Raw genomic sequence first — 20056 nt, 5'->3', positions numbered from 1 at the left:
CACCGCGGGGTGACCTTGAAGACGCATTTTCATGCGACTGAAGACGATTGTAACTCCAGTCTCTTTGCATTGCTTTAATCTTTGGTCTCTCCTAGAAGATAGAGGCTCTTCGGATATCCGTCGAACTTTGATTCCCTGCTACGCACCGTATCCGAGCGATGGACAGGCCTACCGAATCTACATTACCCCTCCACTCTAAGGAGGAAGAAAAACAGCCAGATGCAGGGAAGCCTGAGCAGGCAGAGGGAGAGGCAGCGGGGCCTAGCAAGAATGCTCTGAAAAAGGCCGCAAAGGAGAAAGCAAAGGCGGAAAAGGCTGCTCAACGTGCGGCGCAGCAGCAAGCCGCTGCCCAGGCCACCCAAGCGGAAGACACGGCGAAGCACTTATACGGTAAAATGCCAGATTCTGCAGAAGTAGAAGATGTCATGAACCTCATGAAGTTATCGGATGACCATTATGACAAGGAGGTCACCATTATTGCGCGTGTAGACAATGCTCGCGTGCAGAGCGCCAAACTTGCATTCCTCATGCTCCGACAGCAAGGGAAGAAGATACAGGCCGTTATAAGCCTCAAGGAGCCATTGTCCAGACAGATGATCAAGTGGACTGGCCAATTGAATGTCAATTCAATCGTTCAAGTATCCGGAATTGTCAAGAAACCAGAAATCCCTGTTCACTCCGCCTCGCTACCAAACATGGAACTCCATATCACCAAAGTATACATGATATCTGAGGCAATTCCAATGCTTCCTATGCAAGTCAAGGATGCAGAGAGACCCCCACCAGAATCTACCGAAGAAGGGCTAGTCGATACCGATGGAACTCTCTGTCAGTTTGAAACTCGTCTTGATAACCGAATTCTTGACCTTCAAACGGAAACAAGTCAGGCCATTATGGCAATTTCAAGCGGTGTAGCACAGCTATTCTCAGAGTATATGTTGAAAAGCGGCTCAAGATGGATATTCACCTCTAAAATCACAGGAGCAGCCACCGAGGGAGGCAGTGGTGTTTTCGAGATTTCCTACTTCAAACGAAAGGCATACCTGTCCCAAAGCCCTCAATTGGGAAAGCAGATGTGTATTGCTGGTGACATGATGAGCGTATTCGAGATCGGACCTGTATTCAGGGCTGAAGATAGTAACACCCATCGTCATTTGACTGAAGTAAGACGAATTTTTGACTTCCTTTCTGTTAACTCAAGCTAACAAGTTAATTAGTTCATTGGTCTCGATTTTGAAAGGACTTTCCAGAAACATTACCATGAAGTTTTGGATTTCGCTGAAAATCTACTTGTTTTCATCCTGTCCGAGTTAAAAATTCGTTTCAAGGACGAGATTGCTGTTGTTCAAAAGTCTTATCCCAAGGCCGGGGAATTCAAACTGCCAAAGGATGGGAAAGCCCTAAGGCTGAAGTATATGGAGGCTTTGGGTTTCCTAAAAGAGGCTGGCGTGGACGTCTCTGAACAGGAGAGGTTCGAGAATGACTTTACCACTGCCATGGAGAAGCAGCTTGGAAGAATTATCCGAGAGAAGTACGATACCGACTTCTATGTTGTCGACAAGTTTCCAAGTGCTGTTCGTCCTTTCTATACAAAATCGTGCCCGGATGACCCCACCTTCTCGAACTCTTATGACTTTTTCATGAGAGGCGAGGAGATCATGTCGGGAGCACAACGAATCAATGACGCCAAGGAGTTGGAAGAAGCTATGGTGGCAAGAGGAGTCGAGCCCAACCAGGAAGGATTTGAGGATTATATCAACGCATTCAGACAAGGCTGTTCTCCTCACGCTGGCGGTGGATTGGGATTGAACCGTATTGTCCAATTTTTCTTAGGTCTGCCCAACATTCGATTGGCGACCTTGTTCCCCCGAGATCCCCAGAGATTGCGACCTTAGAAGTAGAATAGATCTGGCTATTGTACTCACGGGTATTCTGTTTATTATAAAAATGAAATAGATAAAAATCAAGAAATATGAAGACCACTTCAAGATTATATACTAGTTAAAAGATATATAACGTTTTAACTAAGTTTATGGAGCTAACTAGTTAGAAACTCCAAGAATCAAAACTAATATCAATTATCTCATCGAACATCGTCCTTCAAACAAACAACTACCAGAAACTCATCATGAACTAAACAAGGATAATGGTGAGTTGGATGAGACCAAGGTACTACCTGAGACATGGCTGAGAAACACAAACTATCTCCTTCAGATGGTTCACCGTCTACGAAACGTATACGACAAGCTATCGCTATAGAGGACGAGGATATCGAAGAGCCGTCATCTTCAAGGCTGCAATATCAACAACCACGCAGTGATCCTGTGTTCGGTCAAAGACATGCCTTCCCAGGCCTAGACGACGGGCCACAAGGTGGAGAGCTTTTCTACGGCCCAGCAGATGATGGCATCGAGTATTTGCGGATGGTCAGGTTAGTCCGATTTTCCCTTAATCCTCATATTTTTTTACCTCTATCTCTGCGACTTCATTTCCATTAATTTTGCCTAAAGCTCCATATACGCTCCTTATTCCCTTTTTATACTTATGGAGAACGGTAAAGGTGAGAGTGCTGATTTTTAATATTGGCGGCTCTGCTTTTAACGCCATGTGCCTGATGTTTTTAGATCCGAAGCCAGAAATCTACCCGTTTTCTTTGTCGCGAAGGAGAAACTAGACTCTCGGATAGGTACGAATGATAGGCCTACAAATGAAGACGAGGCTTCCCTTGAAAAGACACAAGGGATGGAGCAAAAATGGGTCTATTCGGACGGCGTGTGTGCGGCTGTATCAAATACAGCCTGTGACAACTCTGTGCAAGCTGGAGATCAGGAAACCGAAGATCCACAGGAGCAGTATTACAACCTCCTCCGACATCGATTCCTTCTCCTACGTTCTACCTTGAAATGCGTTCCTCCAGCCAAACTCATCGCAGCTTTAGATTCGTCTCATCCGATTTCTTTGCCGGCCGATAATCCGCGAGCGCGCTCAGAATGGACAACACTCGTGAAGAGTGTCGAGCCTCAAATGGTACAACTAGCTTGTATGGATCTCGATAGTGTTCTACGGGTTTTAAGGATTGTTACCAGGTCGTTGTCTGAAGCAGCAAAAAGCCTAAACTGTACGTGGACATCAAGAATTGCTGCATGGGCGTGGGGCCTTCTCGGACGGTGTAGGGATGTTGGAGAGATGAGCAGTGAAGAGGTTGGGGAGTTGAGGGACTTGGGAAAGCGAGCTGCAAAAATCCTTGTTAAAATCCGTGAAAGGGGATCACAAGCTACTCCTTCGATTGGCGTGGAGGGTAGTCCCAAGGCTGATACGCAAAGCTCTGACTGGGATGATGGACATGAAGCAGAAGAGACGCAGGAGGCAGCTGAGGGGTACAATGCTGCCCAAGGAGAAGAGGATGGTTTTGCAAGAGATGAAGCTATAGGTGTGCTGGTCAGCGGTGATGGCGAAAGAGGAGCACTGGAGCTTGCAAAGAAGCGGCTTCAAGGAATGCTAGACAGCAACCATACCGAATATTCCTATCCAGAGCATAACGATGCCCTAGCTTCCCATGAAACTAACAAGGATAAGGTGCAACAGCTGCAGGAAATTGAAAGAAAACATGACGCCCGCGCCATGCTGGACATGATTTTAACTGTTGTTGGAGAATTTTATGGACAGAGGGATCTTCTCGAATTCCGTGATATATGGGAAGAGGACGAATAGTGATGATAGCTTTGATATCTAACGGATACAACAGGCTCAGCCGTTGACTGCCTTATGATATAAACAACTCAAACATCGACTCTGACGAAGTATCTTGGGACAAGTATTAAGCTAAGAAGCATAGATATGTTAAACACTGCCGTGTGATCGTATCATTTCCAAAGTTTCTTCTTCTTTTCTTATTTCTATCAAAATCTTCCAAAGTTATATCAAAGCCTCGCCCCTGTCGCTCATTGTATCACGTGAACCGGACGTCATCAGCGCTTGTTTTGATATTTAAACGGCGGATTTTATCCAAAGGAAAAAAAAGAGCTTCAACTTTGTTCAACTGCTTCGGATGGTCAACCCGCAATATTCAGCCCTTTATCCATAACCAGAACTGTTTTACCATGGCTTCGAGCGCGGAGATATCTATTCCTTCGACAACTGTCTCCTCCACTCCAAATGTTTACACCATATACAATATTTCAATCCGACTACCTCTCCGATCTCTGACAGTCGAAAAACGGTATTCAGATTTCCGAAAATTCCATGACCAGCTTGTAAGCCAGGTAGAGAAGCCTCCTCCGGCGCCGTTGCCTAAGAAATCCTGGTTCTCCGGGACGACGTCGAATGCAAAGTTCCTAGAGGAGCGCCGCAAGGGTTTAGAGGAATACATACAAGCTATCAACAGTTCAGAAGACCCCAGGTGGCGTAACTCCACAGCATGGCGTACATTTTTAAATCTGCCTCCCAATAACGCTTCCACAAGGGCTTTCAACTTGCACTCGGCTATTACTGGGCCTGGAGCTGGAGCCCCGATTACAGACCCCACGACTTGGCTGGACTGTCATCGAGACGTCAAGTCACATCTACATGATGCAAGGCTACACCTGACTCGCCGAGATCAAGCTTCAACTCCCCAGAAACAGCATGAATGTTCTGCATCAGCCAAAAGTAGTCTCGTGAGAACTGGCACTTTATTGGGAGCCTTGGAAGAAGGGCTGAAAAATATATCAGGAAATTCTTCCTGGACCGGCTCAAGACTTGGGGAAGGAGAACTTCGACGGCGCAAAGATCTGCTCACTAGCGCTAGAAAGGAGAAAGACGCTTTGGAAGACCTGCTGAATTCCATGGCAGCCAAGAATAAGTCAGACTCTGCCGCGGCTTCTATACAAGATAAACAGGCTCTTTTAGGCATAGACGCAGCTACTGGGAATAAGAAACCTGCGATTAAGGGTGGCCGTATTCTAGGGAAAGAGACTAATCGCACGAGGGAGCTGGATAATGAGGGCGTCCTGCAACTACAGAGACAGATCATAAAAGATCAAGATTCTGGAGTTGATGAAATCAGAAAGATCATTGCACGGCAAAAAGACCTTGGCATCGCTATCAATAATGAGCTTGAGCTCCAACTCGAACTCCTGAATGTAGTTGATGAAGATGCCGGAAAGTTAGTATTGCCCATGTCTAGCACACCTCTCCTCTGTGTATAAAAATCACATTTACCGGGTGCTAACTGACTTCTTCTTAGACTCAATAGCAAAATTGACGTTGCTCGAAAGAGAGCAAAGAAAATATCCTAAGTACATGCTGATATCTATCACTCTTAGTTGTTTCCGTGTTTATATTATGCGTCGTGTGTTATATACCCTTCTTACTTCATGCTTTGAGTGAAACGATCGCTTTTGTCGCGTTTAGTTGGCTTTGGTTTGCAAGCGTTTTGCATAGGATAAGATGAAGCTATTGACATCATTTGACTTGACCATGCTCATATCTAAACAGCTAGAAATCTCAGTACACCTAAGCACTGTATTTAGATAAGCAAGCTACCTTGGTAATTACGTTGATTTTGCCGACATAAACTAAAAAGTTATGTTAGTTATCAACGGAGCTCATATATGAATGGGAACGTACCTCTTTTGCTTCTTGCTCTGTAACCTTTGATATTTCCACCAGCTTGTTGTCAACCAGCCCAATTTTATTCTTTCGAATAAGCCACCAGAGCTCTCTCCTGTCCTCGCCTAGTTTATCGCCCAGTAATTTCTGTTTTAGCCTCCGAATGAAATCGTTATACAAGTCGGGTTCTTCGAAAGAAATTAGTTCGTCTCTCATGGTTCCCATGTATTCGATAGCTCTGTCATAACTGGAATCACCCAGGCTATGCTTGATTTGGTCTTCAATTATGGTACACATCTGTTTCACTGAGTCCTTGATTGTATTGATGTCTTCAGTGTTTGCGAGTGCTTGTTTGAATTCGGGAATTGCATTCTCAGGTGAAATTCGCTGACGCTTTTCGCCTTGTAAAAGGGCTTCCACGTCAAGCCCGGAAAGAGGCTTATCAACGTCCCTATTTCGTTTGCGGCCTTTCGCCTTTGGTGGCACTGTAATAATCGTCAGTGGTAAGAGAAATATGACAGAAATTGAAGCGGATTGAGGTTTCATGTCACTCCTGGCTTCACTCTGGAAGTAATACGGGTATTATAGCTCACCTTTCTTGATATCAGATACTTTGATTAATTGTTCCAATGCCGGCCTGCTTTGTTCCCGCAGTGTTTCGGGTTGACGGGACAACTTCTGAAGTATTTCCGGAACAGGAGGAAGTGGCTTTGTAGGGTGGATAGCACGCCACCGAATGGCCTGGTCAATTCTGTGCAGAAGAGGAGAGTAACAATCTTCAAGGGCAAACGATTCCACTAGCTCACTATTCCAACGTAAGTAAGATACCTCATTTCTGTAATTAATTTCGTATTTTCTTACCCTCCTTCACCAGGTTCCACTAGTTCCATGCTTGCCACATATTGTTCCATGGCTGACACGAGGTCTTCGTTAGGCAAATTTCGATGCTCTTTAACAGCCTTTCCAGACACAGTGGTAACCCTATCAAGGGGTGGGAAACGGTAACAGCGACAGTCTTCCGCAAAGGGTAATTGAACCTCAAGCAAGCATTCATAGTCTGGTTCAATTGAAGGGGCTAGGAGAATAAGAGCCGGGCCTTTGCCATCTTTGACGACTAGTCGACCAACAGCATAGCTCTCAAGCTCAAAAAGTGCATGAATGACGGAAGAAAGAGCCATAATAGCTTTATTGTTAGTTCTCTGGGCGATAATGACGTTAGATGTCGACATAATCATGTAACGATCATACTATTATTATCTGGTCAGCCACTGCAACTATACTTCTCCGGATATACTTGGGAACATACATACATTTTGAGTAGGTATAAATCCGATTATTTCCAAGGCGGCCTTCGTCTCAATCTTCGTTATATTCTCGTCTGATTCGCTGATATGCACGGCAGTTCTGCCATACTCGTACCCCTTTGCAAGCTCGTCTCGTTCTACATCTCGCTTGCCGCCTACTACACTATCATCAGCAACCTGGTAAGATCGTGCGTTTCTGACACTTGTCAATCCGATGGTATTGCTATTTTCGCCCTCGGCATTCACATTCTTCAATGTTACTGATGGCTTTCCGCTTTCTTGACCTTCCGGAGGTGCACCGGACAACACAAAAGAACTAGCAGCCGGCGGCCGGGCTGCGTAAGTCCGATAGTACCTCTCCACCTGGATGGTCAGCGCAGAGTCGTACTTTTCCGGATCCCCGAGCCGGAAATCTCCCTTGAAACTAGGGATGCCTCGCACAATTTTGACGCGAGGAGTATCAAGTTCGGATATTGCTTGTTCCAAGGTCCCATAGATACCATCGCAAACATCACATAATTTTTGTAGAGAAGATTCATTCTCAGCCTACAGCCATCAGTATAGAAAAATAGAGAAGTAAATTGTAAATAACTTACTTTAACTGCATCCTTATCTTCCTCCTTGAAACCATATTCAGGGTCATCAAAATCCACTCCGCTAGGCTATATTAGATATAGCGAGCAGTAGACTCCGCAAATGGGCTAACTCACAGAACAACAAGTTCAATTCCTTCCTCATTTATCTTGCTTGCAATACCTTCCATGCCATCAGGATCCATGGCCCCCTTTCCGTTAGTAACAAGGACAATTTTTCTTTTGTACTTCAGCTTCTTGCAGTACTTGACGATCAGGTCAATCGCTAATATTATTGAGGAAATTGCTAAAGCATTGCTTGAGTTAAACGACGTATATATGATAAGAGGGTAGAATCTATACATCACATACCATCTCCTTTGTCAGTGCTGCTTGCCTTAATCAGGCTCCGCAACTCTCTAAGGTCCGGCATCAGCGCTCTATGTAGATTTGTTAGATTCCTTCGAGTGTTTTGGGTCCTAGGAAAACATACTGTCCAATGTCCTTAAAGATTGATATGTGCTCATATGCGTCGTCTTTAGATTTACTCCAAATATCACTTGAGGTTCCTTATGGGGTATTAGAACGTGTCTCGATTAGGGTGAGGGTATTGGTATATAGTACCATCTGTTCTCATGCCGATAACACCAATAGTAGCCGTCTTCCGTCCCGTAGCCACCTAAAGAGAGTCAGGATTTATCAAGGGAAAAGTGCATTATCCATTCTCATTACTGTGGTGGTAATCTTGTCCCAAACATAGAGCATTGCCCAGTCAAGATCTGATAATTCTCGCCCGTTGTTGATCTCCCCCATGGACTTCCCAACGTCCACAATATAAACGGTGGCCTCTTTATCCGTCATATTGATGAATTTGTGTTAGATAACTGGAACAGCTCTCGGGCTCTTGTTCTTTCGGTTGTCTGGTTGTTGTACTAGCTCAGAGTCCAGGTTGTAGGTGACAGGTTTGCGGCTTAGTAAGCTAGGCAGACGCGCCAAACAAACAGGCCAAACACCAAACAAACACGCAATCACATGACTACACCTTGGTATTAGAACGTCATCATCGACGTCACAGTTGGAACTCAACAATACCAAAACAACACTTCAATTCGACTCAATCAGTGATACAGAACCCTAGGAGAAGCCTGATAAAAATGCCTGAACGGTCATCTCTTTTGGCGCCAGCCCATATCATCAGGTGTGTGTGACAACGCTTTCTTGGTTCTATTGTTTTCACATATACTAACTGTGAGGTGTAGCTATGGCTCGCTGCTAGGATTTCAGTCCTATCAAGTGCGATTTCCCGGTCGTTTTGTATATTACTATGCTAACTCGGGCTTTAGACATTTGTCAGTGGTATAATTGCGTTTAGAACGCTTCCCAGGCCACAGTTCTCAACCCTCCAATCATCTATTTTCCCAGTCTACTTTGGTCTGCAGGCTGCAGTGCCACTTGTGCTAGCTTTGACCTACCCTGGCGAAAAAGTCGCTGGTCGGTTTGGTCCCTCGGGTTTCGCCGGCGTATTTTCTGATAGCAACCGATGGAGCACTCTAATTCCCATCGTAACCACATTTTTGGGTGGAATCACGAATTTACTGGTCATTCAGCCAGCAACCGCAAAAGTGATGCGCCAAAGGAAAGAACAAGGTCGGTATTTTTCTATTGCTTACACCCGTATTTCTGCCCGTAAATAGCTGCTAACAGAATGATCAGAGTCAATTGATGGGAAGAAATACACGGACTCAGGTCCCCATTCAAAAGAGATGATGAAACTGAACAAGACATTCGGAAGGCTTCATCAATTATCAGCCGTGGTTAATCTGGCTGCCCTGGGAGCCACCGTTTATTATGGTACAGTTCTCGCAGAACGCCTCAACTAGAATCAAAATGCAGCATCGCTGTTATTATTTAATATGGTTGTCGTATATTTAATTTTTTATTATTTTTATTTTATTTTGTTTATTTATTTTTTGATATGTGGGTATTTGCATCTCGGGTATTTAATATCATGTTCTTACTGCCGAACTCTGGGGCAAAAGGACTTAACTATAGTACCTAAAGTGAGGGCATCCCTGACATATTTAATGTTGTTAGTATTGATTATAAGCTCTTTTGAACACCAAACCCATGAAATGAATGCTTGACTCTACTCATTAACAAAGGATGCAAGTTATAGAAGGCTAGAGTTTGTTATAACCTATCCCCCAGATAACCTTGTATACCTTTATATTTATTCAACCAATCATCATTACCTGCTCTTGCTCATATTTGACGTATATCTTTAAGAACGAACTGGCTAGGATTATCCGGTTCTAGGGAAGAGATCATCCAATATGTAGAAACCATACATGTAGTTATAAATGTATAGAAACTGGCCGCGTCGCAATTAGAGAGGCTATTCCGCGGCTTTAACGGTGCTCGAACGGCTTGCCTTCTTCAAGAATGCCGCAGAGATACTTGCCTGTTTTCAATGTCTCTAATTCATTCTAACCCTGGCAGATGTCCCACACAGCGCCTCTGATTATCCAGGTAGCAGTACGATGTAAGGCGGGTTGCTGCCTGGCAATTATAAAATGTACACTGTACAAACTGCCATGCTATGAGTCACATTTAGGGTATAGTCGCGCTGTCTGTAGGGTGACCGGAGGCTGCTCTTTATGATGATGCAAACGCCAGCATTGGTGCCCGCTACCAAAGCGCTCTCCCCAGTGGCAGGGATAATATATATGCCCTCAATCAAAGTCTAGAACCCCATGATGCTCCCTCCAGCGCTGGTCACCTTTTTCTTCCTAGGCTCAATATATTCAAGCGCGGGACGGCGGCATCTGGGATAGTCCAAGAGGATATAAGAATGAGCCCTTCACGCTCTTCATCGTAAGGTTTGTTTTCGAGCCATTGCCTCCTTAGATTTATATAGCGGCCACGCCTGGCTCTGGAAAGTACAGTCAATCTGCGTGTTTTATTACTATCCCACCGCGTAGCTAGATATATTTGTGAATCTCTATTGCTCGTTGTATGTTTGTGTGTCTGCTCGATGGTTACGCGAAACGGCGCGGCATCCTCGCTTCGCTTCAATAATTATCCGACTAGGCAGCAGTACCTAGGTAATCCAGGAAACCTAACCTCGAGTACATATTATATCCGTTAATGCAAGTACAATATCTCTCCAATAGAGGATCAATGGCTTCTGAAGATGAGGTAGACTACAAGGCCCTCTTTCTGCAGGCAGAGGAGCGAGCAACACGAGAAAGAGAGCAACGACAACAGGCGGAGAAGCGACAACAGGAGGCAGAGAAGCGACAACAGGAGGCAGAGACGCGAGCAACACAAGAAAGAGAGCAACGACTCAAGGCGGAGGAGCGACAACAGGAGGCGGAGGAGCTTAACCAGCCTACATCATTTAACGAGTTTATCCAATCATGCCATAACCTCCTCTCTCTGTCTATAAGGGTTCAACATCCAGCCTTCTCTACAAAGGGGTCAATCGGCAAGCCAGTTGGGAAATTATATCCAGTCTACCTTCGGCACTGGACGGACTGCTCAAATACTCAGGATAGATTTTACCGCGACGTCCTTAGCTATTTCCAACCAAGTGAGAGGCTATTTCCTCCCAAGATTGAACTCGAGGGAATTGCACGGAGATGCCGCCGGCGGCTATTAAGTAGTGAGGCGGATCTAGGATTTCACGAGCAACTTGCAGTAGAACAACATGTCCAGGATATTATTACAGCATTATGCAGGAAGCCGGAGGCTCGGGTTAGCTTTACTCTTGGAGAGGGAGTCATGTTTGAGAATCATACGAATATTATTGAAGAGGACAACGATAATATAAGTGTGATAGATGGACGGCGCTCTATACCAGACCAGTTCTGTATCCATCGACGAGAGAATGGCATCCTTAGATTACTTACTACCGTTGAGTATAAGCCGCCGCACAAGTTACCAGTCGAGTATCTACGCACTGGTCTCCGTCCTATGAATCTTTGGAAGGAAGTAATCAAGCGAGACCCCCCAAAGGACGAAGAGGCAAAGTTAATATATAACGCGGAACAGATAACAGCATCTGTCTTAGTTCAGGAGTTCGATGTGATGATTAGGGAAGGCCTAGAGTATTCCTATATTACTAACGGATTAGCCTATATTCTCCTACGTATAGATCGCGATGACCCTACAACACTCTACTACCACCTCTGCGAGCCTAATATGGAAATTAGCCCCGAGGAGACACAGATTTTACAGCCAAAAACCTCTATTGCCCGGGTACTCTGTCTTTGCCTGATGAGCTGCACCTCACAACCCCGGGATCAGAACTGGCGAAACCAATGGATAGAGAAACTGGACACTTGGGAGACAAGCCTTGACTATGAAAGATCGCAGATACCCGACGAGGAACTCCGCCGAACTCCTCCGGGCTCAGAGTATATACCATCCTCTCCTGTTTCAAGCCCTCCTATGGCAGGAGATCGACCTATTACTCGTTCCCGGGCCAGCTGTACACCCCAAAGCCTAACAGGGCTTACTGACTCTGACTCTGGCCCCAACTCTGATTCCGAGCAACCGACCCCCGGGCGGAAACGGAACTTAAGTGAGCTCACAGCGTCACCACCTAATCGACGACAGTCGCGCCAGAGAGAAGACGGGAGAAGTCAGGGGAATCATAGACAACACACGGAGGCATTTTGTACACAGAAATGTTTGCTCGGCCTTCATCGGGGAGGTAATCTAGATGAAGGGTGCCCGAACGTGGAGAGTCATAGATCAAGAAACGGTAGCGATAAGCACCCTATTGACGCAGAGCATCTAGTGGGCTTAATCAACCAACAGTTGGATAAAGACCTAGATCAAAACTGCACGCCCTTTGGTAAGTGTGGTTCGTACGGGGCGCCGTTCAAGATTACCTGTCACCAATATGGTTATACGGTAGTTGGGAAGGGTACGACATCCCGCCGCTGGGGCGAGGTGCAACGAGAAGCAGTGGTATATCGCTTTCTCCACCGGGCCCAAGGCTCTGCGGTCCCTGTATTCCTTGGCTGCGTCAACCTGAGAATGACGTACTATCTCCACGGCGCAGGGCCTATTAAACATATGTTGCTTATGGGCTGGGGCGGAGAGGATACTAGTACAATTGAGGGTTCCCAAAAGCTAGACAGTGAAATTAAGCGGTCAGAGAAGGAGATCCGCACCATGGGGGTTAACCATTTGGACTTGAAGCCTAACAATATCCTTTGGAATGCAGAGTTAGGACGGGCCTTGATAATTGATTTCCACCGCTCTAGGTTGATCGTCTCTCCAAGACACAGAATATCCAAGAAGCGATTGGCCGCCCTGGATGGAGTAGAAGATGGGAGGAAGAGAACGGGGAAGAGAGGCAAGGTCTTTTAGTGTTGAGAATCCACTATATATATACTACTACATAGTAGTCTTGATTTGTTAGGCACTGTGGAAATGACGGTGGCGGGCTGGGGATCAGGAGCATGCCCCATGCGGGACCAACCTTTCAACGTCTCTTATATAGAGTCTACAGGTAAATATGCCCCTGGTATGGGCTTTACGTCACATCTAGGGAATAGGGATACGGACTCTACATTCCCACTTGGCTTTAAGGTTTATTGGGAAGATGAAGCCTATCTCTCGCTGGCAGAGCCCGAGCCGAGCGTTCGCTCACAGACACTGGTTTACCACTCCAATGGCGGATCAAAGTGACGTTAAGGGGCTCAGTTTCTGGCATATCAGACGGAAGGCCTCAAAGCACAATCGACGGAAAGAATTTCAGGACTTTGCTAGAGCGATAAACTATGAATCTCTCGCCCTCCTGGACGATACTATGACCGAGGTAATATTGACAGAAGGATCAGAGGCAGCGGCTACTATTAAAATAAAGTGTGAAGCCAGCGAGCCCACAAACAGGATTGGAGGAGTTGCTGAAATGCTGGGGTATTAGATTCGGGAAGACCCGCTGAGAGTCATCTACCCGTCATGCAAAGAATTCCAATGGTATCCGCACACGTTCAATCACCGCACTTCAAACGGAAGGTCGAGGGGTGATATTTCGTCTCGAATCTCCGGGCTCATGGATTGTTCCATCAATGCCGCTGATGTCAATGAGAACTGCACACCCTCCATCGAGCACTATATCAGGGGTTTTTATATCCATATGGGTTCTGCCTGCCGCGTGCATAACGGGAAGCTCTTATCAGAAACTGCATCTGCTAGTAGCCGCCCCTAATAAGCTACTTAATACCCAGCAGCGTCACAGCCGTCGTCTTATTTTAGGTACGAGAGCCTTGCAGACTCAGCCGAGGTTCCCGTTCGGGTCAAGTGTGGCCCGTTCCGATTTGGGCCCGCCGGTTCGGGAATAGCATTTGATGTGCTTTCGGCACTTTTTCCCACTACAGCAGAATCCACCACAGCAACAGCAGGGTTAGATGGACTGTAGAGCTCGATGGCGTCCAAATTACAGTCCATTCTTGCTCTGGATTTTACGATAGGACTTTTCCGTCTTAACTATCGCCAGATAAGATTTTGATGGTTCACCTACATCCTCTCACTCCACCATGCCTTCTCACATCGAATGTTCAAGGCCCCAACGGCCCTTCAAACGCCCTATCAAACACTCTCTTGACAAGAGCGACTCTGAGTGTCCGCATTTAAGCAAGCGCCAGCAGCCAATACCGACCCCACCGACACCTGGTCATTCCCTGGACAAGGCCACTCGACCAAGCAGCCATCAAACTGTCTCTTCGACACGGACAGAGACCTCTTGTCCTTCGAAAAAATACGCCCCCAAAGACGTCAACCCTGCATCCAACCATAAAGCAAAGAAGCGCCGCATTGACGATTGGTTTGCAGGACTCCTTCCTATTCGCGCGAGCAGTTGCCCTCCACGTCTACTTCCCAGCGACCCACCTAGTCTCAGCCCGGGTGAAGGACAGCGGCCATTGCTCGAAGTGCTTCAAGGAATGTCAGAGCCACAGACACAGAGACTTGGGCGAGGATCAACCGGATCCACTCGAAGCTCGCGGCCACCCACGTCCCACCCCGATTATCGCTCGATTCTCCGCAACAACGGCGTATATATTGACCACACTGGCGCAAAGATATCACAAGAGCTGCAGTGCTTCCTTGATTCGGATATCCTCAAGGAGCGGTCCGCGTCCTTATCGCCTCAAGCGATTGCCGAAGCACTAAATACTGCTGTGGAGATTGCGGACAGCCCAGAAGGCAACATATACGACCTAGTGGGTACGGCTCTACTCCCTATCAAACGCTCTGATGTCGGGCGCGGACGCAACACACCCTGGTATACCGATGGCTTGCCGCGGAAAGAGGCTTTTGACACTCCTCTGGCACAGCCAAAGCCTGATGTTCACTGCGGTTACCTGACGGGCCAGAGATCAACTTGGACTGTCGAGGAGAACGCAGTCATCGATCATCAACAAGCAAGACGAATCACGCAACCAGCTATAGGCAACTGCTTTCCATTTTTCGTGTTCGAGATGAAGTCAGAGGCCATGGGCGGGAGTATTTGGCAGGCGGAGAACCAGGCAGCGGGAAGTGGCGCTTGTTGCGTTAGCGCTATGCGCTGGCTTTTCCGAGAGGCATATCCCTCCGAAGACCAGTCCGTCGTCGATTCGATTGCTTTTTCGGCTTGCGTCACTCACCGAGAGGTCGTGCTTCATGTTCATCACTACTCTGTAGCAGAGGATCGCTACTACATGTCTTCAATTGGCACCTTTCAGACTATGCGTGACGTCCAAGCATGCAACAATATAGTAAAAAATATCTTCGAGCATGGTCTAGGAACCCGTCAAAGGAAAACCCGGGATGCTCTCAAACAACTGTACCCTTTCCCGAAGCATTGGAGAAAGACTCGATCCGCCAGGATGATGGAATTGGGGGTCCTTGGGGCTGACAATGAAGAAGTGGCCACAGACAGGAGTAAGCGCACAGAATACGAAAGTTGAAGCCATCGGAGATGGTAGCAGACAAGGTGATGAATAGCACCAAAGGATTTTCATTGAGAGTACAAAGGAAAATCTAATTGACATTCATTTGCTCATTTACAAGATTGAGATCGCGTTCTGTACAAACAAGAAGTATTAGATAGGGCCACAAGCCAATAAATATATTTACGTCAAAATTTGCTATATCTACACTTCTTTCTTCGGCGTGACACCACTAAAAATTGATGCGCTGGAGTATATTGAAATTCTATGAAAGAAGATTATACGCATAATGGCCGTAATTTCTAATATCAAGTGACCTGCTATAACAATAACCACCTAGTATTAGGAGCTAGCTATAGATAAATAGATTTAGAGATATAATTAAATTGTAAATCTCTAAGTACTGAGTTATTGCTGACTAATCACACCTACGTCCTCCGAAGTATCACGTGAAATACTATTCGGGTTTGTTTTTTGGCAACTTCAATAAAACATCGATAAAGGAATATTCCTGCAAACAGGCCATTTTCCAGCGTTGTCGAGTCAATAATCTCGTGAATAGTGTTACATTGAATGGATAGTCTCCGATGACCCTGTTACTTTTTGTTTGCACCTAGTAACAAGCAAAGACAAGGCTTTATAGGCTTTATCGGCCTCGCTTTTGGGAGAGTGGTATTGCTTCTATAAACAATCATAATGCGGAATCCTGACCATGAAAACAGAGTGTTGATTGTACATTCACTCAATCCTTTGATCTTGGCTTGTTAGCCTTGATATATGCTACAACCTTTATTGTTTGCGAAAGGCCACCTGCTATACCGAATGCCTTTGCTAGATTGTCACCCAAAGAGGGCAACTAGCTAACCCAGCCAGCTATTCATTGAACCTTTGATACCCCTAGGTGTATTGTTATATCTAGTATTGTGTTCATCGGTGGAAACAATAAGAATTCTATGGCCAGTCTGCCCTTTAGGCTCAGCAAAAATTCTTCTGTTGATCCACATGATTATTGGTTAAATTGAATAGCATTTCCTCTTTACCAGCCATGGATGTTCAATCTTATTTCTTCTATCATCAGCGCGGCAGCTCTCTCAGCCCAGAGGAAGGTGTCGGATGTTCTGAATCTCTGAGGATTTTCCAGCCCTCTAAGTATTTCTTGCTTGCCACTATTTACCCCTCCCTTATTTATTGACACTGACTCCTGGAAAACATATCTTTCCCCCTAAATATTGTCACTCCTGGCTCACTTACCGTACTCCAATTCCTTAGCCTAACTGCTATCGGCTGGTTTGCCTGCTCCATCCATATGCACAAGCCCTTGAGTATTCTTGTCCCTCCTTAAGTTGAATTCCAGCATATTGTGTACCTTTCAACCATGGAACCTGTTATCCTGTTTGGGTTATTTACCCTTTTTACAATATATGGCCTTTGGCTTCCTATCCCGATGACGACGGTAAACCCATATTCGCCCTTGCCCGCCAGAATTGCCGGAAGCATCCAGTTAACAGCCACAACAAACTCCGCATTGTCTGTGTTTCGCAACGTGATGTGGCCGGCTGCAAATTCAACCGTCTATTTGAACGATTCCCTCAATAATGCCACCTTGATCCTCAATGATCATTTCGAGGACTTCATAAACAAGTGGGATCGCAAGTTTGAGGAACTTAGGGTTGAAATCGCTGAACCTTCCATTCCCACAACCACGATCTCTAACCCGACACCTACATCACCAGTTACAGCAACTAACACCATATGGCCAGAGTTTTACACCACTCATCGAGAATACAACGAGTGGGTTGGGTACACACTCTATTGCTTTGTGAAACAAGAGGTCAAACGCAATCCAAATATCTACACTGCGGCCACCATCTTTATTCTTGTCAACTACTGGCTAGTGCTGTCTGCTCGAAGGTCTGAATTAGTACAGAAGCGGGGCGCAACGAAGGGGTTATCTACAGATGGTACAAATGAAGCACGCGATCAGCTTTCTGCACAAAATGCCCGCTTGGAGTTATTAGAAGCAAAGGTCGATGGACTTTTATTTGCACCTGCTACTGATTTGACAGACGGGCAGCACCGTCTTTCAAGGAACGCTCCTGGGAGAGTCCCACCATTGAACGATACCAGGCATGACATAAGGCGGGCCCAACGAATATCGATCAACCAGTCTGAAAGACTCGAATTCGCATCCCTTCAAGAGCAGTTAGAGGTGATGAGGCAAGATTTAGTTTCGTTGAAAAACACTTCGGAGGCTCGCTCAGAGCGCATAAATTTCATGATAGACACTATTACGGAGTTTAAAAAGGACGCTCAAACGGAAAAGTGTACGAATAGACTGGAGGATATAGCCTCGATCAAGAAAAGTGTTTCTGAAGAACTTAAATCAGAGATTGAATCCATTCGAGCCCAGATAACTGATTTGGAACATGCTGCTATCTCCTTCCGAGAGGAGTCAAAGAAAAGCATTGCAGATCATATGTCCTCTATAATATATACCATCAACGGGTTGCAAAAAGAATCCGAAAGAGCCAAACGAAAAGGCCAACTCGCAGATTTGGCCTCAATCAAAGAAATGTCCCGAGAACACAAATCAGAGTGTGAGTTACTTCAAGAGCAGATAACGGATCTGCAACATTCTACATCTACGCTCAAAGAGGAATCAGAAGAATGCATTACAAAGCATGTATCTACAATAATAAGTACGATCAACGAATTGAAGAAAGATTCAGAAACAGCTAAACGCATGAATCACGCGCCAGCTATCGATTCGGTGAAAAAGGATGTGTCTAATCTCAAACACTCCATGAAGAAACTTGAACATGAACTGGATGAAAAGAGGGATGATGCCAGGGCTATCGATTTACATAAGCTGAAGGCGTCTGTGGAGGCTCTACAACAAGACAAAACTGGAGCACTGAAGGAATTCTCTATACGTCTGGATAGAGTAGGAGAAGTGCTACAATCGCAACCATGGATGGCCGAAAGTGAAACGTTCAATCAGCGGATCTCGAACGTTACAAGTAAGCTTCAGGCTCTAGAAAGGAGTACACAGACTGAAAAGAGCCTAAGCTTTCTCCAATCGCAATTGGAGTCACTGAGTACTAAAGTTGATTTTACGGAGACTTCGTTAAAAGAGCTAAAGGGAGAAACTGCGACGAAATTTGAACACAAGTCCCTTTTGATGGAAGTTAAGCACCTTGAAGGCCGTATACAGCAGTGGGAAACCATTCCTCAGAAAGGTCCAGTTAGTGTCGTTAACGAGGATTCGGTCAAACTGAGGGATCTGGGTAAAAATTATGTGGACCTCATGTCGCAATTTGCCGAAATCAAGGACGCCTTCGCTTCCCTAGTTTCAAGCGATATCCCTAAGCAGCGCTCAGAAGACCATAACCAAGTTACTGAAGCTATCCGACAAAGTGCAAGCCAACTTGAGAAAAAGATTAAATCTCAGTATGCTCGTGAGGAGGATGTCCGCAAATGCCTAAATGTTATTCAACCAGAAGGAGGCAAACCCATCGACCTACGAAGCCTTAAGGAAAGACTGTCTGATATTGAGAATTACGCATACGGAACGAAAAATGACCTAATTATGGCCAAGGAAAGAATAACTGATAGCGAGCAACATATAGAAACTTTGCGCGAGGGGAATGCTACGAACTACAAAGATATTCGTCGATGCCTTGGAAAGTTAGGGCTTCCAGGGAGCGTTGTGTCCCTTAGTGAACCTATCAATCCAAAACATGTTCCTGCAGAATCTAAACCACCCGTCCACATTGATATGTCAGTGGGGAGAAAGATTAACGCGCCGCAATCCTCCAGTCCTCAGGACCGAGGGGATAAGAACATTAGCCAGTTTGATCCAAGGTACAAGGGAGATGGAAAACCTACCGGCTCGGGCAGTTCGTCAGCGGCCACCCAAGATCTGGTGGGGGTAAATCAGAAAGAAAACAGAAACCGGTTTGATGAAAATGATAAGAGAAGCGACTCTAATACAGAGCCTAGCCCGTCGAAGGTTTCTGACGGCCTGCTAGAGACAAGACAGGATAAAAACATTAGTCGATATGACCCAAGATATAAGGGTGACGACAAATTCAGAAGTTCTTACTCTGAGTCAGGATCTCCGGGGATGTCCAAAACTAGAGGAAACCTAAACCCCAAGGCAGAGTCATTTGGGGAATCTTCCAAAAGACAGGGGAACAGAAGCCTGGCGTTAAAGGCCAGCTTTTCTCCCCTAGTATTTGGGAGAAAAGTAAATCAGGAGGCTGAGGAACCAGCGGAGAATAAAGCTGACACAGGCGAGCATTCATCTCAATCTTCTGTTCAAGCCTCCACGCCTCAAGAGGAGCATCAGGGAGGGCCACGGGAGAATGAAGAAAAGAACGCAGATTCCCCATCAGCTCTAGATCATAGTGATGGTAAAGACTCTATTTCTCCCCTTGCTGATACTGCTGCCGAAAAATCTCCCGAGGAGTCAGTTACGGACAAGATGGAAGATGAGAAATGAGTTTGACCATGGCTTTATGACAACTGGTTTGCCATGAACTATGGAGGCCTTGTTTATTTATATTTAATCCCCATGGTTAATACTAGTGTTGTTCTATTACCCTCGGCGCAAAATTAGACTACCTGCAAACCCTTCTACAGC

The 20056-nt window shown here is 45.8% G+C and overlaps 8 protein-coding genes across 8 annotated transcripts; 7 read left to right on the top strand and 1 right to left on the bottom strand.

Moving 5' to 3' along the window:
• Window positions 1–92: 92 nt before the first annotated feature.
• Window positions 93–1895, top strand: MCYG_03341 (aspartyl-tRNA synthetase; the record flags this gene model as incomplete). The annotated part of the gene is made up of 2 exons (XM_002847789.1): window positions 93–1163; window positions 1218–1895. The coding sequence occupies 2 exons, from the start codon at window positions 159–161 to the stop codon at window positions 1893–1895; spliced, it is 1683 nt and encodes a 560-aa protein (XP_002847835.1).
• Window positions 1896–2183: 288 nt separating this feature from the next.
• On the top strand, window positions 2184–5186 carry MCYG_03340 (V-SNARE; the record flags this gene model as incomplete). Its single annotated transcript, XM_002847788.1, has 3 exons — window positions 2184–2479; window positions 2625–3685; window positions 3823–5186. The coding sequence occupies 3 exons, from the start codon at window positions 2184–2186 to the stop codon at window positions 5184–5186; spliced, it is 2721 nt and encodes a 906-aa protein (XP_002847834.1).
• A 345-nt stretch (window positions 5187–5531) lies between these two features.
• MCYG_03339 (conserved hypothetical protein) lies at window positions 5532–8326 on the bottom strand (the record flags this gene model as incomplete). The annotated part of the gene is made up of 11 exons (XM_002847787.1): window positions 5532–5555; window positions 5608–6074; window positions 6183–6394; window positions 6451–6836; window positions 6900–7439; window positions 7490–7550; window positions 7604–7751; window positions 7838–7905; window positions 7959–8034; window positions 8090–8144; window positions 8198–8326. The coding sequence occupies 11 exons, from the start codon at window positions 8324–8326 to the stop codon at window positions 5532–5534; spliced, it is 2166 nt and encodes a 721-aa protein (XP_002847833.1).
• A 293-nt stretch (window positions 8327–8619) lies between these two features.
• MCYG_03338 (conserved hypothetical protein) lies at window positions 8620–9345 on the top strand (the record flags this gene model as incomplete). Its single annotated transcript, XM_002847786.1, has 4 exons — window positions 8620–8663; window positions 8725–8758; window positions 8809–9112; window positions 9179–9345. 4 exons carry the CDS (start codon window positions 8620–8622, stop codon window positions 9343–9345), a joined length of 549 nt encoding a protein of 182 aa, XP_002847832.1.
• Window positions 9346–10645: 1300 nt separating this feature from the next.
• On the top strand, window positions 10646–12847 carry MCYG_03337 (conserved hypothetical protein; the record flags this gene model as incomplete). Its single annotated transcript, XM_002847785.1, has 1 exon — window positions 10646–12847. The coding sequence occupies one exon, from the start codon at window positions 10646–10648 to the stop codon at window positions 12845–12847; it is 2202 nt and encodes a 733-aa protein (XP_002847831.1).
• A 63-nt stretch (window positions 12848–12910) lies between these two features.
• On the top strand, window positions 12911–13824 carry MCYG_03336 (conserved hypothetical protein; the record flags this gene model as incomplete). Its single annotated transcript, XM_002847784.1, has 3 exons — window positions 12911–13107; window positions 13133–13382; window positions 13429–13824. The coding sequence occupies 3 exons, from the start codon at window positions 12911–12913 to the stop codon at window positions 13822–13824; spliced, it is 843 nt and encodes a 280-aa protein (XP_002847830.1).
• A 195-nt stretch (window positions 13825–14019) lies between these two features.
• MCYG_03335 (uncharacterized protein) lies at window positions 14020–15429 on the top strand (the record flags this gene model as incomplete). Its single annotated transcript, XM_002847783.1, has 1 exon — window positions 14020–15429. One exon carries the CDS (start codon window positions 14020–14022, stop codon window positions 15427–15429), a length of 1410 nt encoding a protein of 469 aa, XP_002847829.1.
• A 1426-nt stretch (window positions 15430–16855) lies between these two features.
• On the top strand, window positions 16856–19915 carry MCYG_03334 (uncharacterized protein; the record flags this gene model as incomplete). The annotated part of the gene is made up of 1 exon (XM_002847782.1): window positions 16856–19915. One exon carries the CDS (start codon window positions 16856–16858, stop codon window positions 19913–19915), a length of 3060 nt encoding a protein of 1019 aa, XP_002847828.1.
• Window positions 19916–20056: the final 141 nt, after the last annotated feature.

The sequence above is a fragment of the Microsporum canis genome, genomic scaffold, assembly GCF_000151145.1.
Source record: "Microsporum canis CBS 113480 supercont1.3 genomic scaffold, whole genome shotgun sequence".
Classification (NCBI taxonomy): domain Eukaryota; kingdom Fungi; phylum Ascomycota; class Eurotiomycetes; order Onygenales; family Arthrodermataceae; genus Microsporum; species Microsporum canis.
Note: the sequence above shows the minus strand (reverse complement) of the source record. Positions and strands in the feature narration are given on the sequence as shown.